At 51.1% G+C, this 23,722-nt stretch overlaps 1 protein-coding gene across 1 annotated transcript; it reads left to right on the top strand.

Moving 5' to 3' along the window:
• The first annotated feature begins 794 nt into the window (after positions 1 to 794).
• RAI1 (retinoic acid induced 1) lies at positions 795 to 23,071 on the top strand. Its single transcript, XM_044657576.1, has 6 exons — positions 795 to 1,337; positions 1,524 to 5,377; positions 5,438 to 6,776; positions 12,024 to 12,117; positions 21,307 to 21,356; positions 22,315 to 23,071. Exons 1-6 carry the CDS (start codon positions 795 to 797, stop codon positions 22,327 to 22,329), a joined length of 5,895 nt encoding a protein of 1,964 aa, XP_044513511.1. The 3' UTR covers positions 22,330 to 23,071.
• Positions 23,072 to 23,722: the final 651 nt, after the last annotated feature.

Below are 23,722 nucleotides of genomic sequence, written 5' to 3' on the forward strand. Positions count from 1 at the left end.
GATGGTATCGCATCGACAGAGGAGGTTATTGGGGGGGAGGGGGGAAGGGGGTGCGAGCGCGCGTGCTCAGTGGAGGGGGGAGATGCATTACCAGGAGTCAAAATGACTTTTCACCTGCCAGTTGAATGAGCTGGTTTCGGTGCCCAGCACGGCTGGGCAAACTGGAAATTTCAAATACTGCTACTAGATTCCAGGATCCGGAAATCCCGAGGGAAAGAGGGAGCGGGAATCACTCTCTACTCTCGGATTTTGATCCGTCCGAGGGAAGACGGGGAGGGTCGACGGAGGGGGGAGGGGCACCGGGAGTGTGTGTTTGTGGAGGGTAAAATGGGGGGGGCGGGAAGGCTGGAGCGTGAGCCTTTGAGCGACCTAATGGTACGAGTCAGCCAGTTCAGACACCTGCATTGGTCGCCTGGTCCTTGGCAAAGCTGAGCTAGGAGGGCTGTTCAGCCTGGAGTTAACAAGCTCGACAGTACTGACAGAAAATGCCACTATGTGCACAACTGGTGAGGAACCAAAGGCAAAGGGGAAAGAGTGTTTCAGCAGGTGGAGGAGGGGGATCGAAGGGAGGGGAAATAGGCGGGGACCCGGGGAGCTGGCCAGCTTCTGCTCTCAAGGGCTTTTTCATGAGAAGAGCAGCAGCTACAGAGTAGACATGCCCGCGCGGGCACGGCTTTCCAAGGTAAAAGAAAGAACACGGTCCATTTGAATCCTCTCTGTTTCTTGTCTCTGCCCCCTCTCCCCCCCACCATCTTTCTCTCCCTTTTTCTTTCCACAGATAACCAGCCTGAGCCATGCAGTCTTTTCGAGAAAGGTGTGGTTTCCATGGCAAGCAGCAGAACTACCAGCAGACTTCACAAGATTCCTCACGCCTGGAGAATTACAGGCATCAGAGCCAGGCAGGGCTGAGCTGCGAGAGACAGAGGCTGCTGGCCAAGGAGTACTACAGTCAGCAGCCCTACCCAGCTTATGACAGCACCGCCTCAGCCGCCGCCGCTGCCGCCGCCGCAGCCGCAGCTGCAGCCGCAGCCGCCGACAAATACCACCGCGGGAATAAGCCCCTTCCTGGCCAGCAGCCGCTCCAGGGGAGACCGACCTTTTCCAGTTACAACGTCCAGGAGAACAGCCCCTACCCCGGGCGCTACTCGGGAGAGGAGAGCCTACAGACGTGGGGAGCTCAGCAGCAGGCCCTAGCCGGAGGGGTAGCCAAGTATGAAGAGAACTTGATGAAAAAGACAGCAGTGCCCTCCAGTAGCCGTCAGTACCAGGAGCAGAATACGCAGCTGCCCTTCCGAACTCACTCCCTGCACCTCCAGCAGCAGCAGCAACAGCAGCAGCAACAGCAACAGCAGCAGCAGCAGCAGCAGCAGCAGCAACAGCAGCAGCAGCAGCTCCAGCAGCAGCAGCAGCAGCAGCAGCTCCAGCAGCAGCAGCAACAGCTGCAGCAGCTCCAGCAGCAGCAGCAGCAGCAGCAGCAGCAGCAACAACAGCAGCAGCAGCAGCAACAGCAGCAGCAGCAGAACCCCTTGACATACCCCAAGCTCCAAAGGCAGAAGATCCAGAATGACATCCCCCCTATGTCCTTTCCCCAGGGCTCTCATTTCCCCCAGCATTCCCAGTCCTTCCCTACTTCCTCCACGTATTCTTCGTCTGTGCAGGGGGGGAGTCAGGGAGCCCACTCCTTTAAGAGCTGCACTGCCCCAGCCAGCCAGCCCCACGAGAGGTCCCTAGCTAGCAATGCTAACCTGACTGCAGGGCAGAGGGTACAAAGCCTGCACAGCTACCAGTCCAGCAGAATCGGCTATGACCAGCAGCAGCAACAGCAACAACAGCAGCAGCAGCAGCAGCAGCAGCAGCAACAGCAGGCAGCTCTCCAGGGAAGACACCATGCCCAAGAAACACTGCATTATCAAAACATAGCCAAGTACCAACATTACAATCAGCAAGGCCAGAGCTACTGCCAGCCCGACACTCCGGTGAGGACCCCTGAGCAGTACTACCAGACCTTCAGTCCTAGTTCCAGTCATTCCCCTGCTCGGTCTATGGGTCGCTCTCCTTCTTACAGCTCCACTCCATCCCCACTGATGCCCAACCTGGAGAACTTCCAGTACAGCCAGCAGACCCTCAGCACAGGAGCCTTCCCTGCCAGCATCACAGATCACAGCCACTTCATGCCCCTCCTGAACCCTTCCCCAACAGATGGGACAAGCTCAGTGGACGCTCAAGCCGTGAATTGTAAGAATTTACAGAAAGACAAAATCCCCGAGAATCTGCTCTCAGACCTCAGCTTGCAGAGCTTGACTGCTCTGACCTCACAGGTAGAGAATATCTCGAACACTGTGCAACAACTCCTGATGTCCAAATCCACCGTTCCCCAGAAGAAGGGCATCAAGAACCTCGTTCCTAGGACCCCGGAGCAGCTCAAAGGCCAACACTGTAGTCCAGAGAGTGGCAGCTACTCTGCCGAGCCTGTGGGCACCCCTCTGTCGGAACCTCTGAGCAGCACCCCACAGTCCATTCATGCGGAAGCCCAAGAGGCAGACTACCTGAGTGGCTCAGAAGATCACCTGGAGAGGACCTTCCTCTATTGTAACCAAACCCGGAACAGCCCTGCCAGAGTCACCAACAACTCCAAGGCCAAGCCGGAGTCCGTGTCCACCTGCTCAGTCACCTCCCCCGATGATATGTCCACCAAGTCCGATGACTCCTTCCAGAGCCTCCATAGCAGTCTGCCCCTGGACACCTTTACCAAGTTTGTTGCCAGCGACCGGGAATGTCCCCGTCTGCTGCTCAGCGCCCTGTCTCAGGAAGAGTTGGCTTCGGAGATCATCGTGCTCCAGGAGGCCATCAGTGAAAAGGCTGACAAAGGCTGGAGCGAGTCTCCCGTCTTGGCTAAGGACCCCAGCAAGGCCTCATTCTCTCTAGAGAACCACAATACCTGCCTAGACCCTGTGGCCAAGAACACCTGGTCCCACCCTGGGGAGACAGAAACCCTACCTGATCCGCTTCACATCAACAAAGGCAACAGTACCAAGGACTTTGGTGAAGAGCTGTTTGAGGATCCCCCAGTGGGGTTCACCATGCCTGAAGCCAAGAAATTACCCTGTTCTCTTCCATATGGTCCCAAACCGAATCTCCCAGATGCCCCGTCTAACACTGGGACGACTGCTTTTGGCTGCTTTCCCGATACGACCACTGACTCAGTGGGTTCTGGTGATAATGCGAACCCTTTTGCTTGGCCAGAGGAGAACCTGGGGGATGCCTGTCCCAGGTGGGGTCTACACCCTACAGAGCTTCCCAAGGGATTGGGTCAAGGGAAGCCTCCTGAGGGGTCCAGCAAAGAGAAAACAGATGATACCGTTTGTATGGGCTTCCCAGAGGGAGAGCCTTCGAGCGAGAAGGAAGAAGCAAGAGATTTCAAGCAGGAGGAGGTCAGAGAAGTGAAGGAAGAAGAAGACATTCTGGGGTGCCAGGAGCCCAGCAAAGCCGATCGATGGCTGGAGGATAGTAGGCACTGTTGCCCAGCTGGTGACTTCAGTGATATCTCCTTGCTCCCCTCCTCTGAAAGAAAAGACTTGGAGGCAGAAGAGTACTCCTCCCTTTGTGAACTCCTGGCCAGCCCTGAGCAAAGACCTGGCCTTCAGGATCCCTCTCCCCCAAAGACCCCATTGATCTGCACCAAGGAAGAGCCTGAAGAGTCCCTCAGCCCAAAGGCTAACTGGGTTTCTCCCTGCCGCCTCTCAGGAGAGTCCGTCATCCTCCTGGGTCCAGCAGTGGGTACAGAGTCCAAGGTGAAGAGCTGGTTTGAGTCATCCCTGTCTCACATGAAGCCGGAGGAAGGGGGGGCTCCAGAGAATGAAAGCACCCCTCCCGAGAATGTAGCTCCCAGCGCTGCTCTGCCTGGGAAGTTGAATAAGCCAGCATTGCCTGAAAACACTTTGGCCAAGAAAGGGCCTATGCCTCGAGGGAAGAGCCTGAGGAGCCGCCGAGTACAGAGAGGGCTGCCAGAGGGAGAGGAGTCTGGCTGCAAGGCCCCAGATCTGCCCAAGGACCTTTCACTGCCCGAAGCCTGCACAGGGCAGCCCCAGGGGCATACCGAAGGCGCAGGGGCTCCTGGCCAGCTGGGTTCTGCCGGGAGGGTGGTGGCTGAAGGACTCCCTAGGATGTGTACCCGCTCTTTCACCGCCCTCAATGAGCCCCGAACCCCTGGCTCACACCCACCCAGCCTAACTGGAGCATCCTCCCAACCTGAAAAGCTGGGAACAAAACAGAGGGCCAGCTTCAAGTCTGGGAAGAGAGCGGGAAAGCTGTCCCCTAAGGTGGCCTCTAGCCCCAGCGACCCAGCGGCCTTGCCAGTGCCCAGCCTGGCCCAAGAGAACAGCTCCATGGGGTCCAAGATGAAGGAAACTGAGTCTCCAGACACCCCAGCTAAGGACCAGAGGTCCATGATCCTCCGGTCTCGGACCAAAGCCCAGGAGCTCTTCCACCCCAAGCGGAGGAGGCCTACAGAAGGGAGGCTGCCAAACTGCAAAACTGCCAAGAAACTCATTTCTAATAACCACCTACCACCCAGCTTCAAGATGCCTGGCAGTGCCCAGAAAGAGGGGAAAGCAAACAGGAGGGTGAAACTCCCCAAACCTGCATCCAGCGTGGGAGGCAAGCTGCCAGAGCATCAGCTGCACTCCCTGAAGAGGAAGTCCACCTTCATGTCCCCAATTCCAGCCAAGAAGAGGAATTTGATTCTCCGAAGTGGAGGCAGCCCTGGGAGCATCAAGGAGGAGAAGGCCGAGGCCTCCCCCAGCCTCTTCAAGAGGATCTCCAGCCCAAAAAAAGCCAAATCCACCAAGGGCACCTGTGAGCCCCCCCTGAAAGCCCCTCCTCCGGAGACCCCTAATGTCTGCATCAAGATCACCTCTCGAGCTGCCTTCCAGGGAGCCATGAAGACCAAGGTCCTGCCTCCCCGCAAGGGCAGAGGCCTGAAGTTAGAAGCCATCGTGCAGAAGATCACCTCTCCCAGCCTGAAGAAGTTTGCATGCAAAACTGCCACAGCCGCAGCAGCTGCAGCAGCGGCTGCAGCAGCAGCAGCAGCGGCTGCAGCTGTGGTGGCTCCAACCCACAGTGGTAATCCTCTGAGCCCTTCTCTCCCCGAGAAGGAGAGGGCCCTAAAGAAGGCCGGGGCCAGCCCTGCCAGGGGAGAAGCAAGGCCTTTAAACCCAGGCATGGCTGAAAAGCCTCCCGAGGACCTCGGAGCAGAACAATTATGCAGAAATTCCAACAACCGATCCTTAAAAGGAAAACTAATGAACAGTAAGAAGCTGGCCTCTGACTGTTTCAAGGGTGAGGCCTGTTCATCTCCAGAGACACCCCAGCAGCAACAGCACGGAGGCAGCGGCAGCGGAGCTGGGAGCGGCGGCAGCAGCGTGGATGCTGCAAAAAGTCTCAGCCTGGTGCCCAAGAAGAGGAGCCGGAAGGGGAAGGCAGCGGCCCTGGGCCTGGCCAAGCTCCCCCTGGAGAAGCGAGCCCATCTGGCTCCCAGCCTGCTCCTGGCCTCCAGGGAGAGGGCGGCCGTGGGGGGTGCCCTGGCCCACAGCGGGGAGGATGGGGAAGGAGAAGAAGGGAAGAAAGCCGGCTTGGAGGACAAAGGCCTGACCCCAGAGCCCGCTGAGGGCAGAGCCTCCCAGCCCCAAACCAGGGCCCAGAAGCAGCCCGCTGGCCAGGCCAGCTACAATGGTGGCTACTCCAAGCGGCAGCGCAAACGGCTCACTCGAGGCAAGGCCAAGAATGTGGCTTCCCAGTGCAAGAGCCGGGCCAAAAGGCGAAGGCAACAGCAGCAGGCTCCCCCCTTGGACCCCGCTGAACCCGAGATCCGACTGAAGTATATTTCCTGCAAAAGGCTTCGGACTGATAGCCGAGCGCCACCCTTCTCCCCCTATGTCCGGGTGGAGAAGAAGGACGAGTTCACCACCACTTGTATTGTGGTCAACTCCCCTGGGGAAGAGCCCAAGCCCCGCAAGGAGAAGCCTTCCTCCTCCTCTTCCTCTTCTTCCTCCTCCTCCTCCTCCTCCTCCTCCTCGTCCTCCTCCTCCTCCTCCTCCTCTGCCGCCTCTCCCACCACCTCCTCCTCTGCCCTAGCCACCCTCCCAGGGGGTGCCTCGCTGCAGGCCCGGGCCGTGCTGCCCCTCTCGTCCACCATGCACCTGGGGCCCGTGGTTTCCAAAACCCTGAGCGCGGCCTGCCTGGTCTGCTGTCTCTGCCAAAACCCCGCCAACTACAAAGACCTCGGGGACCTGTGCGGGCCCTACTACCCCGAGGACTGCCTGCCCAAAAAGAAGTCCAGACTCAAGGAGAAAGCTAGGGCAGAGGGGCTGGGGGAGGAGGCAGCACCCACCCTGGAGAGAACACTCAGAGGTCTGGAGAGTCCCTGCTTGGCCGTCACCGGTGCCGGGAAGCCCCCCAGGCTGGACGTCACGGCTGACTCAACCAAGCAGAGCACTCTGAGGTCCAGTTCCCGAGGACTGTACAGAAAGCTCCAGAGCTGCTACTGCTGTGACGAGCAGAGGACAACGGAAGATGAAGAGGCCGCCTCTGCCGCCGCAGATAAGCCCAGGAAGCATGAGTGCAACAAGAGCGAGGCGCCACCCCCGCCGCCCGAGCTGAATGGAGACACCCAGGAGCACTGGGTGCACGAAGGCTGTGCCATATGGACTGCCGGCGTTTACCTGGTGGCCGGGAAGCTCTTCGGCCTGCAGGAGGCCATGAAGACAGCTGCAGATGTGGTAAGACTCCCTCTCGGGGGGCTGGAGCTAGAGGGCCTGCCCTAGCACCGAGGCACTTCCCTTGGTGCAGGGCCTCACTTTCCCTTGGTACAGTTGAGCCCATGGATGAAGGGAAGGGAATAAGCATTTATTAAGCACCTACTGTTTGCCAGATGCCCTGTCAAGGGCTTTGTAGATGCTATCTCACTTTAAGATAGATTGGAAGATACCTCCCTAGTTTCTCAGAAGGATGCCTGGGGGAGCCCTGATACACCACCAGAAAATCCTCCGGGCAAACCAGATAGTATATTATCCTGACCAAACCTAATGCCCCACGGTAACCGGTTCCTTAACATGGGTTGGACAATAGGGGCATCAAGTCTGTTCAAGAGAGGGAAGAGAAAAGGAAGAGGAGCAGAGGAGGTGGGAGGGGAGGTCCAGACCCTGGGAGCCTCTCCAGAGAAGCTTGGGATTCCTTACCTACACAGGGGGGAGCCTGTACCCCTCTAAGAGAGAACCTTTCACAGGCTTCCCCGTTCCCATCCCAGGCTTGCTGCAGGAGCCCAGGACTGTCATTCACAGACCCAGGATTCTTGCTCTAACCCGTGTTGGCCATTTGCTTGTTCCAGTTCCCTTAGCCCCGAAGATTGTTAGAGCTGGAAGGGAGGTTTGAGACCATCCAGCCCAATCTCATTTCACAGAGGAAAACACTGAGGCCCAGAATGAGGAATAGCTTGCCCACTAGCCCAATAGTTAATTAAAGCCACATTGCCTGATGCTGTCCCAGTTTTGCTTCTGCTGGGCCATACTTGCTCCTGCCTTGGTTTCTCTCACCTTTAAAATATAAACAACCAGATTACACTCCCTAATACCATCAGCCAATCAGTGTGAGGGAGCTTTGAGAAAATCGACATATCTGAAGTTATAGAAATAAAAGCACTGATTACAAGAAAATCTGGGCAGACCACAGTAGTGTCCAAAGACCCTTCTTGTCACAGCAGTCCAAGACATCATTGTAACAGGAAGTGGTCCTGGAAATGAGGTCGTACTCTTTAATTGAAATAACCCTGAAAGTGCCAGTCAAAATTAATGCTGTCATGACACCAAAGATGAGGCTGAAGGGAAAAGATGAGTCACCTTGGTCTTGTTGCAACATGCACAGCTCTGTATAACTAAGACCCTCTTGAGATCGGCGTCCTACACCCCCACATCCTCCCAAGGCGCCATGAGAATGCTGGGCCAGCTGCTTAGCTAAAGGACAGGCACTGGTGTATTTGTGGAAGAGGCTGACGTGACTGGCTCCATTATATTTTGGTCTGTAGGTGGCATGGGCATGGCTGTGAGTTAGCACAAGGGAGGAACTTGGCTTTCAGGCCAAACAGAGTTAAGAAACATGCCCTACCTTATTCATGAGGAGAGCAAGAGGTGATTAGGTTCTTACGTAGCCAACCTGGGCCTTCCCTTCTCTTGTCAGTCATTTAATTTACTAAAGAAAATATTTGTCAGATGCCTGCCTGTACCTTTCTATTCCAGGAGCTGTAAAAGATATGAAATTGAATGAGGCTCAGCCTCTCTCCTTCAGGAGTTTGCGATCTCCTTAGGGGAAAAAGGCATGGGCAGAGGCATGGAGGTGGGCAAGTCAAAGGCACGCTTAGGGGAGAGGTCCCCCAACATACCGCCTCTCACGTTCCGCCCATCTTTGATCTGTTTGCTCATTTCTACCTCTGCCCTTCTTACCCGCTATCTCTTTCCTATTTGGTCTGTTCTTTAGTTTCTTCCTATCGTGGAAATTAAGATGGAGGCACTTCCCCAACCCACCATAGTACTGAAGCTGGGCTGCTTCCCTACCCAATGCCAGATGCTGCCCCATTTTCTGTCACCTCAGCTCCGATGGGAGTCAAAGACAGGTGTAAAGGAGCACTTCTCTTTCTCATTTTCTGGGAAATGTCCTCCTCCTCCAGAAGAGACTCAGTGCCTCCTCTGAGCTGGGATGAGAGAGCTAGTAAGTCAAGAACAGCACCTTGGCAGGAATAGTTACTTGTGAAGGTGCTAAGAGGATACTCACCTGCAAACCAGATCTCCCCCGACTTAACCAGAGTCCTCACCCCTGGTGGCCCGGGCAGGATCTGAAGTGCCTACAGCTCCACAAAGACCCATTCAGCCTCAGCTGGGCTCCCTGGCTAATGCCCTGGGGGCAGGAGGAGCTGACAGAGACCAGGGCAGGTGCTGGTTGACTGAATATACCCCAGCATCGGGGAGCCACTTCTGTTGACTGTCAGGAACCCACTGCCTTGTCCCCTTTTCCTCTTTCTATGGAAAGGAGACAATGGAACGAGTCTGTCCCATGCTGAAGGCCTAGTTCTGCTCTCACTTTTTCACGTCCTGGGACAGATGCAAGGATGGTGGTGTGCCATCTGCCTTTCAGAAATGCCTGGATGATTGGTTCCCAGAAAAGTTCAGTGACTCTCTCCGGCAGGTGAGCATCTGCTTTACAGCCTGGGGCTCGCTCTGCCTTTTATGTACTTTTCTGAGGAGGAAAAAATCACAAAATGGAGTGTTGTCATCCTTTCCCAGTGGCTGGTAGATCTTAGATGAATAGTATGCCTTTGCCACCTAGGGGGGTGCCCCTGGGATACCTTCTTTTCCTACAGTCCAGCACCTACCAGTCCAAGCACACAGCAGAACTTTCCTGCCAGTGGGGTGAGCTCAAGGTTCAGTCTGTGTATAGGAATAGAATCACAGAATGTTAGGCCTGGAAGATATCTTGAAGAATATTTCCAGTTCATAGATTTTGAGGCAGAAAGCCCTCTAGAGATCATCTGGTCCAACTCTCCTGTCCCATTTTAAAAATGAGGAGACTTCACACAGGTAGTTCAGTAGCATGGCCAGCATTCCAACTGAAGTTACCTCATTCTAGATCTGAAGTGACAGTCAGAATCACCGAGTGAATTAGTGTTTGAGCTAGGCTTAGAACCCACATCCTTTGATCCTCCATCTAGCACTCCCTCCCCACCCCCATTCCACATTTCACCATCTTGAGTTAAAGTTCATCCAAAATGCAACCTTCCATTGGTACTCTCTGTAGGAGTATACAGCCCTGAGAAAACCCCATTCAGTCCCAAGATCGCTAAGGGCTCTGACAAATGAGGTTACGTTCTTGGTGGATCCACCTTTCTCTCCTCCAGCCCCTTTTGGTCTCTAGGGGAGTAAGGTCCTTTCATGGTTGGGCCCCAGGTTCACTGAACCCCCATTGATTTCTGGTCCAAACTGCTGTCCCAGCAGTGAGTTCCCTCACCTCAGTGGGGTCAGGTGGTACTCCCAACACCACCCCATCTTTTCTCCCATCTGCCCTCACCTGCTAGCCCTTTTGCTCAATCTGTGCTTCTCAGTGAGGTCTTGTCCACTGTACTTTGCAATAGTAAATTGTGGATGTCTGTTTTATGTTTGTTCCTATCTATGTAGCTTCCCTCCCCAAAAACACCCTCCCTCGGATACAATACATCTTACCCCAGCATCCCATCTCCATCCAAGGGCTCCCCCCACCCCCACAACATACATCTGAATATTAAAGGCATAAAGGTAACTTTCAGTTTACCCCCAGGCAGCCCTCACTGTCTTCCCTTCCATTTAAAATACCTACCATATCATATTTACAATGTCAACACAGACATTTTATCCTCGTGATCAGCCCTTCATTCAAAATCCTTTTTAGAGAGGGGTCATTGTGCTGCAGGAGCCAGGAACAGTGACTCTAGACTCTTGGGAATGATGCTTTCTGGTTTGACCTCTTGACTATGGGTCTGGGCAGCGTGGGGAAGTCAGCCCACTCTGATCTGAGGCCATTATCTTGAAGGAGGAGACCGCATACACCGCCAGCTAAGAGCTCCATCTAGGCAGCAAAACGGACTGTGGCCACTTTCTAGCTAATTCCCAATTAGATAGCCTGTTCCTTCCCGATGACGCAGGCTGTGTTCCAGACAGTGTCAGGAGATGAGAGAAGGCCCACAGAGGGCAGAGAGAGAGATGAATGCCCCCAGAGACACATGTCAGGTGAACAGCCGTCCAGACATATGAGTAAGCAGCCCCAGGATAGGGAGATGCTTTGCTGGCAGTTAGCTGTCTCTCTCCCGGGACAGAGCTGGACAAGGGAATGACCTTTGTCCTTCCTCTGGACACCCTTGATAGCTCTGGGTCTCTTGATAACCAAAGGCTCCTTCAGGGAAGCACTTGTATTCCAGCAGTAAATATCTGAGCCTGCTGTGGTTTGTTCTGACAGGCTCTGGATCCATGGCTCATTTTCAGGACAAGAGACCAGCCTAGCTTCTCCATAGAGCCCTTAGGTCAGTTTGAAGATAAATTGGTGCCTTCCAGGACTATGGTGAAAAAATCCATGGAGGCCAGAGAAAAAAAATCTCTTACTCAGGAGTGAGGCATGAAGAAAAAAATGAAAAACCAGGCCCTGATGGTTTGTGCCAAATATTGGACCTAAGGGAGAAAACTACTAGGACAACTGCCTGGTGGCTGCCTTCGAGGGACCTGTACTCATGGAACTTTGGAGGGGACAAAGGAAACCTTATCCTGAGGCCTGGTCTCCTGATCTTTTCAATAATTTGGAAAGGCTATCTCCCAGAGTTATCCAGGGTTGCTTATTAAAATGATAATGGGCATTTACATAATGCTATAAAGACCGCAAAATATTTTATATTCATTATCTCATTTGGACCTCACAACCACCCTGTGAGGGGGCTGCTTAGAAACATTATTATTCCCATTTCAGAAATGAGCAAAATGAGGCTCAGAGAAGTTAGGAGATTTGTCCATAGCCATAAATATGTGGGTGAGTGTCAGAGGAAGGATTTTAACGCAGGTGTTCATTTTGGGCAACTGTATGTCAGGCCTGGCTAACAGGGGGCTCGACCAGAGGCAAATGAGACAGAGAGTTGAGAAACGCAGATAAGCTTTATTGTGGGAAAGGGAGGAGGAAAGAAGAAAGGAGAGCCCACAACCAGTAGATGGCCAAGCGTCTCCACCTAGGTTGAGAAGGGGGCAATCTTTTATAGGATGGTGGTCTAGGATGAGGTAACCTGGATTGTCTATTGGACAAAGTTGGGGTACTTGTGCCCACATAATTGGATAGCCCTAAAGGGGGTTAGCTTTTGGGTTCCCATGCTTATAGAGTCCTTAGTAGGAAATTTGGATTTCTGAATGCCACTGATTGCCTTATCTTTTTCTCTCTCTACTGCTTTCCCTTCTTTCATGGATATAAAGAGATGTTCCAGCTGCCAGCAAGTAGGTGCCACCCTTGGCTGCTGCCACAAAGGATGTCCTCAAACCTACCACTACGCATGTGCCAGTGACACAGGTAAGAGACCACGGAGCCAGGGCAACTCAGTACCCCACTTCGCACTGCTCTGAGAAGCACAGGTGTGTGTGTGTGTGTGTGTGTGTGTGTGTGTGTGTGTGTGTGTGTGTGTGTGTGTGTAGTGAGGGGAAAGGGAGAAGGGGAAATGGGCACCATTTCGAAGTGGCTCATTGGGTCATTCTGACCTCTAACCCCATAATTGTGCATTGACTTTCCTCTCTTTCCTGACATTCTCTTGTTCTGATTCTCAGACCTTCAGAACCATTAATAGACCCAGTTTCCATTCTGACATTCTGGGTTTTCCCCACCTTCCTTCCTGAACTTATTTATTTATTTATTTGTTTATTTGTTTTAGCATCCAAGACATTCCTTCCCACAAACAACTTTTAGCCTTTTTCCTTTGCCTGGAGCCTCTTACCTCCAATTAGAGAACCTCTCAACTTGAAGGAACCTCAAGAGACCATCCAATTCAACTCAGACAAAACCCTAATCCTTGTCATTCTTTAGCCTCACTTCCCACCCCAGCCCCCAAACCTCTTCTCCTGATGTCTGATGGAATTGGACAGCCCCTCCTCAGCCCTCCAGTTAAGTCTCAGCAAAATGGCGGAGTAGATTAAGTTAACCTTCACTCTCTCCCCTCCTTTTAGCAACCATCCATGTTCCCATTATAACCTGAATGATCCCTCTTGGTTGCCTGGAAAAGAATAAGTCTGATAAACTCATCAGTCCTTCCCCAGGAATTGTTATTTTAAAAGGACTAATAGGGGGAAGGAGGTTCTCCCCGAAGGAATACTAATGATAGAATTTAGACAATGACCACATAGATTTTTTTATCCACTTCCCCCAACATCAGGTTGCCCCTATCCACCACATGAACCACAGAACAAGCCACCAAAAAATTAAATGAGGAATTCCAGACCGAGGCTTGTAACATCCATGATCTTAAGTGGGGTCAAGGCTGCCTCACAGAATTCCACTGAGGCAGCCTTGACCCCACTTAAGATCATGGATGTTACAAGCTGCCACAGTCCAACCAGCAATGGGGCACCTGTCTTCTTTATTACCACATATACTGAAAAGACAGAACAGTCGGTAGTCAGTCAGAGAGGATAGGCCAGGAGGAAAGCGGGTTACTGTGTGACAGAGTGAAGTAGCTCTGATCTGGATAGCCTGGTTACACGGGCAGCTCTGCCATGTGCCCGGGGGTTTTGTCTCTGGGGAAAGGCTTCTTCTGTATGTGTAAGAATACACCGAACAATTGGAGAGTCACGACTGTGTCAGAGGGTCAGCGACTGCTACATCCTGGACAACATCCTGTCTGGGATTACCTGAGCCAGAAGCTGTTGAATCCTGGCAGTCAGTAGCCTAGGAAGCCGCACACATTGGTCAGTCAGCAGCTCCCATCCTCGGGCTCCTCTCTGGTGAAGGCTGCCAGATGAGGAATTCATCTGTCCATAAGGAAATGGGTTGACACCCTTCCAACTCCATTTCTTCTCAGGCGGGGATCTTCAGAGAGTGGGGAGAAATCTCCTTAGTAGAGAAGATTGGGGCCCTCTAGTCAGCCGGGACTGCTTATGAAGGGCTTAAGGGAGGGAGTTGATGCAAGTGACTGCAGATGTGGAAGGTCCAGGTCCCCCAGATAGCCGCCAGCTGTTGGCTTCCTCAGGGTCCTGTCCTACACGCACGCCCGTCTGGAAGGGCACTCTTGGTTTGGGGCTGTGTGAATTAACCAGGGAGGTCAATTCAATAGACCATTTATTAAGTATCGAGTATGCTCTCTGGATGGACTTGCCTTGCTCCAATGTGGTCGCTGGCTGTGAGGGAACCTTCCCATTGATGACCTGTCAGGGCAACCTCGCATGGCTTTCTTCTAGGAGCCCTGATGGCAGCTCATGGGTGGCTCTTCTGTCTGGCATTTGCCTCCGGGTACTGTCAGCAATACACTCAATTGGGGATATTTTGGCCGTCTTCAGGAAAGAGCCTCTTCTCTTTCTTCCTACTTTGTCCTGGCCTGGCTTCCAGCCCACAGGCTCCCCTTGGTGATCCTGGCTTTGAGTGTTGACATTTTGCTGGCACATTCCCTGGATGTTAGGGCTTGTTGAGTGAATTGGGTTGCTGAGCCTGGGTTTGTCTTTAGGGCTGTGTGCAAGAGGATATCCTTTGGAGTTTGGTGGGGTGTGAGCTAGAAAACTGTCACAGGCACACTGTACCCCATCCTGGGAAATTTTAAGACACGAACAAAGTAAAATCAGTTTCTATTGATCACCAGAGACAGGCTTGTCACAAAAGCGCTTCCTGAGAAAGGAAGGGGGGCTGGTATGTAGAAGGAGTTGGGGGCAATCCTTAAGCATTTCCTTGGTAGTGGGAGATTGGAATGGGTTATGTCTATATAAGCCTCAGGATTCATTTTATTAACAAATGGGGTACTCTTCCCTCTCCTTCCCTCACCAGGTACTTTCCTCCGCTGTGCAGCATCTCAGGTCTTGCAAAAACAGGAGGCCTAGAGCCATCCTCACTCTCTTTCACCTTAATGATGGTCCTACTTCAGTCTAAGTAACATGAGAGAAAATCATGGACACTGACTTTATGACTGACATTCCAAATGCAGGGTTCTATCAATCCACAGTTAATTTTAATTGATTCATTCAGGGTGAGGGTTGTCCCCACATATGATAGTGTCCTTCCTTCAGACTGAGTCTGAGAGCTTCTAAGAATCACAGCCTAAAACACTTCATCCCTCTTTCCCCCAGGGCAACCTTGGCCAAAGCCATCATCTAGAAAACATTCTCTCTCTCTCTCTCTCTTTTTTTTTTTTTTTTAAAACCCTTACCTTCTGTCATAGCATCAATTCTAAGTCAGAAGATTGGGAAAGGCTAGACAATTGGTATTAAGTGTTGCCCAGAGTCATACAGCTAGGAAGTATCTGAAGCTAGATTTGAACCCAGGCCCTCCTGGCTCCGGTCCTGGTGCTCTATCTTCTATGCTACTTAGCAGCCCCTATAAAACACATTTTAAAAAGGCAAAATAACCAAGGATCCAATAGAGTCAAAGGTGTGTTTTTTTCCCTCTTTCTTTTTTTTCAAATTAAATATATTTTATCAACAAAAATTTACCTTCTCTCCCTCCCACTCTACACCCTCTCCCCCTGCCCTCCTCAACCACTCTTGAGAAAGGAAAAAAAAATGCTTGTTATGAACATGTATTATCAAGCAAAACAAATTCCTGCTTTGTCTATGTCTGGGGGGAAAAATCTCTCAATCTGTGCTCTGAACTTATCACTTTTCTCTCAGGAATAGCATGTTTGATAGAGTTGCACTCAAGTTGTCAAATTCCATCTATATCTTCATTCTCCTGGACCACCCAGTTCTCTGGAATTGTGTTTGGTCATTATGTTGATCACAGTTCCTAAGTCTTTCAAAGTTGTTTGTCTTTATAATATTATTGTCTTTGTAGAAATTGTTCTCCTGGTTCTCTTGCTTCACCCTGCATCAGTTCATATGTCTTCCCAGGTTTCTCTGAAACAAAGATGTTTTTTAGATATTATATTAAAAAAAAAACCAATTCCTATGAGAAGCGCTTTGTCCCTGTGGATGCCTTCCCAATCAAGCCTTTCATGAAGAGTTTCAAAAGTTTTAAAGATGGGAATTCCATACTATTGTGCTGTCTGGAATGATGAACAGGATGATTTCAGAAAAAAACTGGAAAGTCCAAATGAACTGATGCAGAGAGAAATAAGCAGAACCAGGACAACATTGTACTGGTAACAGCAATATGATGGGATGATCAACTTGATAGCTACTCTCAGCAATACAGTGACCCAGGACAATTCCGAGGGACTTATGACAAAGAATGCTATATCCACCTCTAGAGAAAAAACTGTTGGAGTCAGAATGCAGATCAATGCAGACAATTTTTCAGTTGTTTATTTGGGTTTATGTTTTGGGGTTTGGGATTTATGAGATTATTTACTTACAAAAATGAACAACATGGAAATACGTTTTGCATAATAATACATGTATAATCCAGATGGCCAGCACGGGGATGTGGAGGGAAGGAAGGGAAGGAGATCAGTTCAATCACAAACTTAGAAAAACTAGTGTGGAAATTTGTTATTACATTTAATTGATAAAGATGGGGAATTCCAAAGGGTTTAGCAAAGATTCTGGTATCCTGATGATATTTGGGATTTCTAATTCCTTTTAGAAATTTGAGCCCTTAAAAAAACTTTTTCCCCTGCCATCCCTCACTCCTCACCTTGCCTTGAATGAATACAATTAACCAGGGATTCATGGAACAGAAAAAATTGGGAAGAGGAGCAAAAAAAAATGACCTGACTCACAGATTTCCTCACCACAAATCTAGAAAACAATTGGATTTACCTCTGATTCATTGGGGAAGAAATAGGCTATTTCTATGGTGTTTTATAGCTTGCAACCTATTTCCTCACAGTATTCTTGTGTAAAGGAGGAAGTACACATATTTTAGAGATGAAGACCCGAGGGTCTGAGAAGCCAAATGACTTGCCTGAGTTCATCTCTGGAGAAATTGAGGAGAGATAGGGAAACACCTAGGACATCTTGTTCCAGAGGCAGGAGCTCAGGCTGGAGGGAGCAGAAGAGGTGCTCCCAGAGTAGTGCTTTTGGCCCTTTAATGTCCCTATCTTGAAGTCAACTCCTAGTTACTTCTCTTTGGTTATGGTTGGGTTCTTTTTGGTCTCTGGTTGGGTCCCTGTAACTAAGACTCAAATCTGGATCTTATGATCCATTCTGTCATACTTGTTCTCTCTATCTAATGGCCTGTTCACTTCCTGGGAGTTTCTGGGAACTTCAGAGCAAGAGTTTTCAACCTTTGTCATGTCATGGACTTTTTGGCTATCTGATGATACTTATGGGCCCCTTCTCTGAAGATTGAAATTAAACAAGTGAAATAAATTTAATAATATTAAAATACAGTTATTAAAATTTTTAAAAAATAAATGTACAAATCTGGCCTCAGACACTTCCTAGTTGTATGACCCTGGACAAGTCATTTAACCCCATTTGCCTAGCCGTTACTACTCCTTCTACCTTGGAACCAATACAATACAATACAATTCATTCTAAGACAGAAGGTAATGATTTTTAAAAATAATAATAAGTTTACATATCCCAAGGTTAAAAACCCTATGCTTTAGAGTACTAAAGTGATAAGGACTTATTTTAGCCAAATCATTTCCCTTTTGGTTAGATACCACTAAAGACTGAAGTCTCCGATATCTGACCATATCATACTCTATGTGTATAAGTGGGAGCACTTGTGTTTGTGAATGTGTGTGTGTGTGTGTGTGTGTGTGTGTGTGTGTGTGTGTGTAAAGAAGAGAGCCTGACAGGCACAGAGAACTGGGTCTACAGACTTTGGAGAAAGTTCTTACTTTCCATCATGGTAGTGGTTGTTCAGTTTATTTAGTTGCGTCTGACTCTTCATGACCCCATTTGGGCTTTTTTTTTTTTTTTGGCAAACATACTGGAGTGATTTGCCATTTTTTTCTCCAGTTATTTTTACAGATGAGGGAACTGAGGCAAATAGGGCTAAGTGACTTGCCCAGGGTTGCACAGCCAATAAGTGTTTGAGGCCAAATTTGAACTCAGGAATATACGTCTTCCTGATTTCAGGCCCAGCACTCTATCCACTGGGCCACCTAGCTATCCACCATCATGGTGGAAGAAAGATTTGGGGTTTTTTGTGTTTCTTTCTTTTTTTGCAGAACTCAGACCAACCACAATACAGTACAAAGAGTACTCTACTTAAGTCTGCAGGGAAGGATGTGAAAATAAAAATAATTATAATAATAAGACCACAAATGACTTCAACATCATCTCTACACATTCTTACTGCCAATTGCAGGCCAGTTTTTGACTTGCTGCCCTGCCTTTGACACTTTGGGACTCAAGAACATCATAAACAGTACCATGGAATGGTTGGTGTCAGAAGTGGGGTAATGGGATTTTTCCTTCTTTTTAAAAAGTCAGGAAATTAAAGGCAGGTTCTTTTGAGGAACAGCATAATCAAATTGCAGATTTATCCTGGCAAATATTTCCTCTCTTCTGAAAGTGGTTCGCTGTGGTACCAGCTGAGAAGTGAAATAGGAAACCTGAAGGATGCTCGATGGGGCAGTGGAGGGGGGGAATGGGGAGAAGTTCAGCCTCAGTGTTTCTCCCTGCCCTGGATATATTTGTGAGGTGGTGGGGAGAGAGAGAGAGGAAGGGGGAGAGAAATAGAGAGGAAGGGGGGGGGGACAGACAGAGAAAGAGGAAGGGGGAAGAGAGAGAGAGAGAGAGAAAGAGAGCGAGAGTGTGTGTGTGTTTGACTTTTCTGGCCTTTATACCGAACCAGGCTTTGCCCTAGAGGATGTATGTTCAGGGCAGAGGAGAGATTTCTTAAAGTCATCTTTCAATGACCAGCTAAGCTTGGGAGAGGAAGATAGAAATTATTGATAGGAAAGGAATAAGCAGGGTTCACATGATACCTTCAACAAGGATGGAGGGGGTGCAGCTAGGTGGCTCAGTGTATTGAGAACCAGGCCTAGAGATGGGAGGTCCTAGGTTCAAATATGGCCTCAAACACTTATTTCCTAGCTGTGTGACCCTGGGCAAGTCACTTAACCCCCATTACCTAGCCTTTACCATTCTTTTCCCTTGGAACCAATGCATAGTATTGATTCTTAGACAGAAGTTAAGGGTTAAAAAAAAAAAAAAACAAGGATGGAGGCTTCTTAGGAAGAAAAGGGTAATACCACCCTAGTTGAAGCCTTGCCTCAGTCTAAGAGGTACAAAAAGTGGCATATTTTTCCCTTACAGAAAATTAAAAATTCCAGTGCCAAGGTTCTGAACCTAGATTTAGATTTTAGATGGTCCATAAACTTATTTTTTAAATCTTTTCCTTCTGTCTTAGAATCAATACTGTGTATCCAAGGCAGACGAGTGGTAAGGGCTAGGCAATGGGGGGTAAATGACTTGCCCAGGGTCACAGAGCTCTGAGCATCTGAGGCCAAATTTGAACCCAGAACATCCCATCTCTAGACCTAGCTCTTTATCTTCTGAGATACCTAGCTGCCCCTTATAAACTTGCTTTTAAAATTATTTTCTAGCTATGGAAAATTACTATAACACTATAATTGCTTCTCCCTATGATTTCATGGATTTTATTTTTCTTCATTTGCAAACATTCTTCTTGGAGCAGGTAGGTAGCACAGTAGATAAAGAACCAGGACTCCAGGCCTGGGAAGTCCTGGGTTCAAATCTGGCCTCAGACACATCCTACCTATGTGACCCTGGGCAAGTCACTTAACCCCCATTGCCTAGTCCTTGCTGCTCTTCTGTTTTAGAATTAATACTAAGACAGAAGGTAAGGTTTTAAAAGAAGATTCTCCTTAGAAGTTGGTCCAAAGACTTTGCCAGACTGCCAAAGAGGTCCTTGACCCAGACAAAGCTGGTTAAAAATGCCTGCCCTGGTACAGCTTTAATACCTGGGATTGGTGCATGCACAGGGGGACATCAGGGATACAAGGAAGAGAAGAAGGAAGATTATCCAATGTTTCATTCTCCTCTGCCTTCCATTCTCTTTGGTGTTTCTCCTTGTCTCATCCCAGAGGGAGCTGGCAACCCCAGCAACCTCCTCTTTCCCCTCTAGTCCGTGTTCCCATACGGTGAACCTCCTGAGTGAAAGCTATTTGTAACTTCCCCTCTGAGAGGAGAGGCCTGGAATAGCTGCAGAGCTCTTACTCAAGCAGCCGGAGAGCCTGCAGCAGGCAGACCTCCCCTGGTTCAAGTCAGGGGAAAAGTCAGTTGAGGCAGGTATGAATCGGGAGGAGGCAGAGGGTAGGCGGAGGCCGTAGAAGGCACTGGGGTTCTTCCAAAATCCATTTCCCACCGGGGGCCCTCCCTCCCCCAGACAGTGAGTCAGTCTCAGCATGGGCCTTTCCCAGATCCAAATCTACACACGAGTCAAAAGGCCCCATCTGGCCTGAAGCAGGCTGGACCAGCACGGCCCAGGGGAGGCTAGCTATGAGCGGTTGGGCCCCACGGCAGGTCCAACTGCTGTACATACAACAAGATTCTTGCCCAATTCATGCTTGGATGACTCGAAGTGCTGGGTGTCTTTTGTGAGCTTGGAATTCATGTACAGACATAAACAGATGGCCCACTGGGCTTCCCAGTGGTTAGTGTTCTTCACTGGTGCAAGAGAGACTTAATGTTTCCAGTCTCCAGCTCCCACTTCTGTTGTCTGGGGGAAAAAGAAAAAAGAAAATGAAAACAGCCATAACTTCCTCTCCCAGCATCCCCTGGAAGTAAAGGCTGAGATCTGGAGGGGAAAGAGGGGATATGAGCTCCTTCCCAGCCCAGTGGACCACAAGATGGGAATACTATGATCTCTCTCTCTCTCTGTCTCTGTCTGTCTCTCTGCCTCTCTTTGTCTCTGTCTCTCCTCTCTCTGATTTTTTCTGTCTCTCTTCTCTCTCTGCCTCTCTCTTCTCTCTCCTTTCTCTGCTCACTCTCTCCTCTCTCTCTCTTCTCTCTCTGTCTCTTTCTCTCTCTGCCTCTCTTCTCACTCTGTCCTCTCTCTGCCTCTCTCTCTCTTTTTTCTCTCTGCTCTCTCTGTCTCTCTTCTCTCTCTGTCTCTCTCCCCTCTCTCTCTGTCTCTGTCTCTGTCTCTCTCTCTCTCTCTCTCTCTCTCTCTCTCTCTCTCTCTTTTTTCTTTCTGCTCTCTCTCTTTCTGTCTCTCTCTCCTCACTCTCTCTCTCTGCTCTGTCTCTCTGTCTCTCTCTTTCTCTCCTCTCCCACCCCACCCTCATCAAGTGAATAGGAAATAGGAGAAAATCCAGGGATAAAAACTGGAAATATTAGCTCTGGGAAGCCCTGACTACCTTCATTTGCAATCCTGGTTTAACTTTCAGATGAGGTGAGGAGGTTCTGTAGTTACTGGGCTCACCTTCCATTTCTACCACTGGGGAAATCTCCCAGGGGCGAGGGTTGAAGGAACCTCCAAGGCTCCTGCCTGTTTTGAAGCTTTGCTCCTGCCCCATCACGCCCAGTTTGTGTGTTCGTGGCGAATCAGCTGGGAAGACTCAGACCCCCTAAGCCCTCCCCTCTCCCTCCACCCCTACCCCCCTCTGTCCCTGTTCTTACCACAGACACTTCTCTTTGCTCTTAGGTTGCATTCTAGTTGAAGAGAACTTTTCTTTGAAATGTCCTAAACATAAGGTATGTGCAATGACTTCCTCCCTTTTGATTCTTAACCCTTCAGAGATCAGGGAACACCCCACCACCTGCCAGGGCCGTTCCCCTCACCCCAGTTTTGTCAGTGCCTCTCGTGCATCCTCTCAATTATTTCAGCTCTCCTGGGGCCCTCCTGCTGATAACAGATGGGCCCCTTTTGGAGCGTCTCCTCTAGGCCATGGCACACTTCATTGAGGTTACTAGAAGCCCATTCCCAGCCAGATCCCAGGCAAGGGGGTGGGTTGGGTCGAGGGTGTGCTGCTCCCCTAGGCCACCAAACCCCAGAACCAGAGCTGGTTCCCAGGAAGCCAGACCAGTCCCAAATGACCTCCAATTTACCTTCCTGCCTCAGAAATGCAACCCATCCTCCCAGTTTGTACTCTCTCTCAGTGGCCTTCACCCCTGGCAACTTATCCCATAGGCTCATTACCCTTCAGAAGAAGGGAAGGAAGGGAAAAAATCCTGCTTGGATTTCCTGTTCCCTCCCAAGGCTGTTTTTTGCTCCTGGAATCTTCCAGCAGTACTTGGGTGGTGGGGAAGCCTGAAGGAGAGGAGTCGGATCCTGGGGCCTGTTCCTTTGCTGGTGCTCTCATCTCCCCGCTACAGCCACCGACAGTGTTCAGGGCAATTAATCAGAGGGAGCGGGGCAGACTGACACGGGATGATCATGAGCATCTCCTTCTAAATCAGGCGCCTCTAAGGGGAGGGAGACAGAAAGGAAAGGGCTGCAGAGCAGCCGTGGGGGTGGGGAGCAGGGGAGGATGCCAGGCCGGGGGGCATCGCTGGGTAGCTGCTGCCAGAGCCCGGCGGGACAGGACGACTCCAGGGAGCCACTGGATTGGGGAGGGGTGGCTGTGGGCAGGGGGTCCCCGCCTCGGGAGCTCCTCCACGGTGGCACCCTCGCGGATGCTGGTTGTGACCCTGCGTGGGGCTTTTCTTCCAGAGGCAGCTGTTGTAATCTACCCTCCTGGGTCTTACCTCCTCCGTCTGGACAGGAGATGGCGCCGAGCCTTGGGCCCAATTCTCACCTGGAGCTGTGACCAGGACCACCCAAATCGGCAAGGAAAAGAGGAATAGGACCCTTCCTCCCCCTTGATCCGCTCACCTAACCAGAGGCCCCTTCCTTCTGAATGTTCTCACCCGCTCACGGCTAGCGTCCCGTCCGTTTGGGTTTTGCCCCTGCAAAGAACCACTCCTCAGAGCTGCCCCAGGCTTGCTGACCGGCGGATGAGGATTTGGGATCCATCCGGCAAGACCTCCCCCGCCCCACGTGTGCCCCAGCTCTCTTCCCAGGTCCCCGGCTTCCCCAGGACAGCGATGGCAGAGGGAGGCGGGCAGGAGCTCGGAGGCTGTCACGCTGGGAGCCCTTTCCCGACTCTCGCCCGCTCTGAGCCCGCCAGCGTCGGATGGGCATCGCCCCATCCTTGGATGCCCTCACTCCGACTCTGCCCGCATTGCCTGGCGCCCCAGCCGGACGGAGGGGCCCCGGACTCCTCCTTCCCGGTAAGCCGCCTCCGTGTTCAGTCCTAGAGAAGTCGAGGCCACGCCAGCCAGCGAGGGGGCGGCCCGAGGGCTGTGGGGAAGGCCCGGCCTCTGTGCCCTCATCCGCCCACGTGCTACTCTCCCCCTCCTGCCTGGTGGGTCTGGCCCAGCCAGGCATCTGCCACCCTTTGGAGGAGGGCGACTCTGCATGTCCCGTGAGAACCCCGGTTCTGTTAGTGTAGTTGAAGAAACGTAAAGCCCTGGGCAAAGCCCGGCCTCCCGGGGGGGGGGGGGGGGGACGGCTGGAGGGGCGGCCCTGTCGGCAGGTTGGCGGGCCTCTCGCTGGCCTGGCTCTTCAGTTAGGGAAGGGAACCCGTTGTGTAGGTGGGCCTTCCCTCGGGAAGCCCGCTCGGTGACCCTGCTCCCTCGCTGGCTGTGACCCGGGCCAGCTCACCTCCTTGACTCGGTTTCCTCGTCTGTAAAATGGCGGGGTGTGACTAAGTGATTTCTGAGGCCCCTTCCAGCCCCAAACCCTGCGATTCCTCGGCTTCTCCCCCTCCCCCGAGTCTGTCCCTCCTCTGCCTCCGTCTGATGGCATCCAAGCCTGGAGCCGCTTATGCCCCGGGGCCGTCCTAGCCACCCGCTACCGCCCCTCGACATGCCCAGCTCCCAGCCTGGCAGCCCCGGGCCGCGGCGAGTCTGCAGAGGAGGCCGATGGGAGCCCGTGGGGTGGGCCTCTGTGTATATATACACGCGTGTATATATATATGTGTAACACACACGTGATAATGCAGCACACATTTATATATAGCTGTTCACCTTCATCGTGCTATATAGGCATGTGTGTGTGGCTAGACAACATATATCTG

The sequence above is a fragment of the Gracilinanus agilis genome, chromosome 1, assembly GCF_016433145.1.
Source record: "Gracilinanus agilis isolate LMUSP501 chromosome 1, AgileGrace, whole genome shotgun sequence".
Lineage (NCBI taxonomy): Eukaryota > Metazoa > Chordata > Mammalia > Didelphimorphia > Didelphidae > Gracilinanus > Gracilinanus agilis.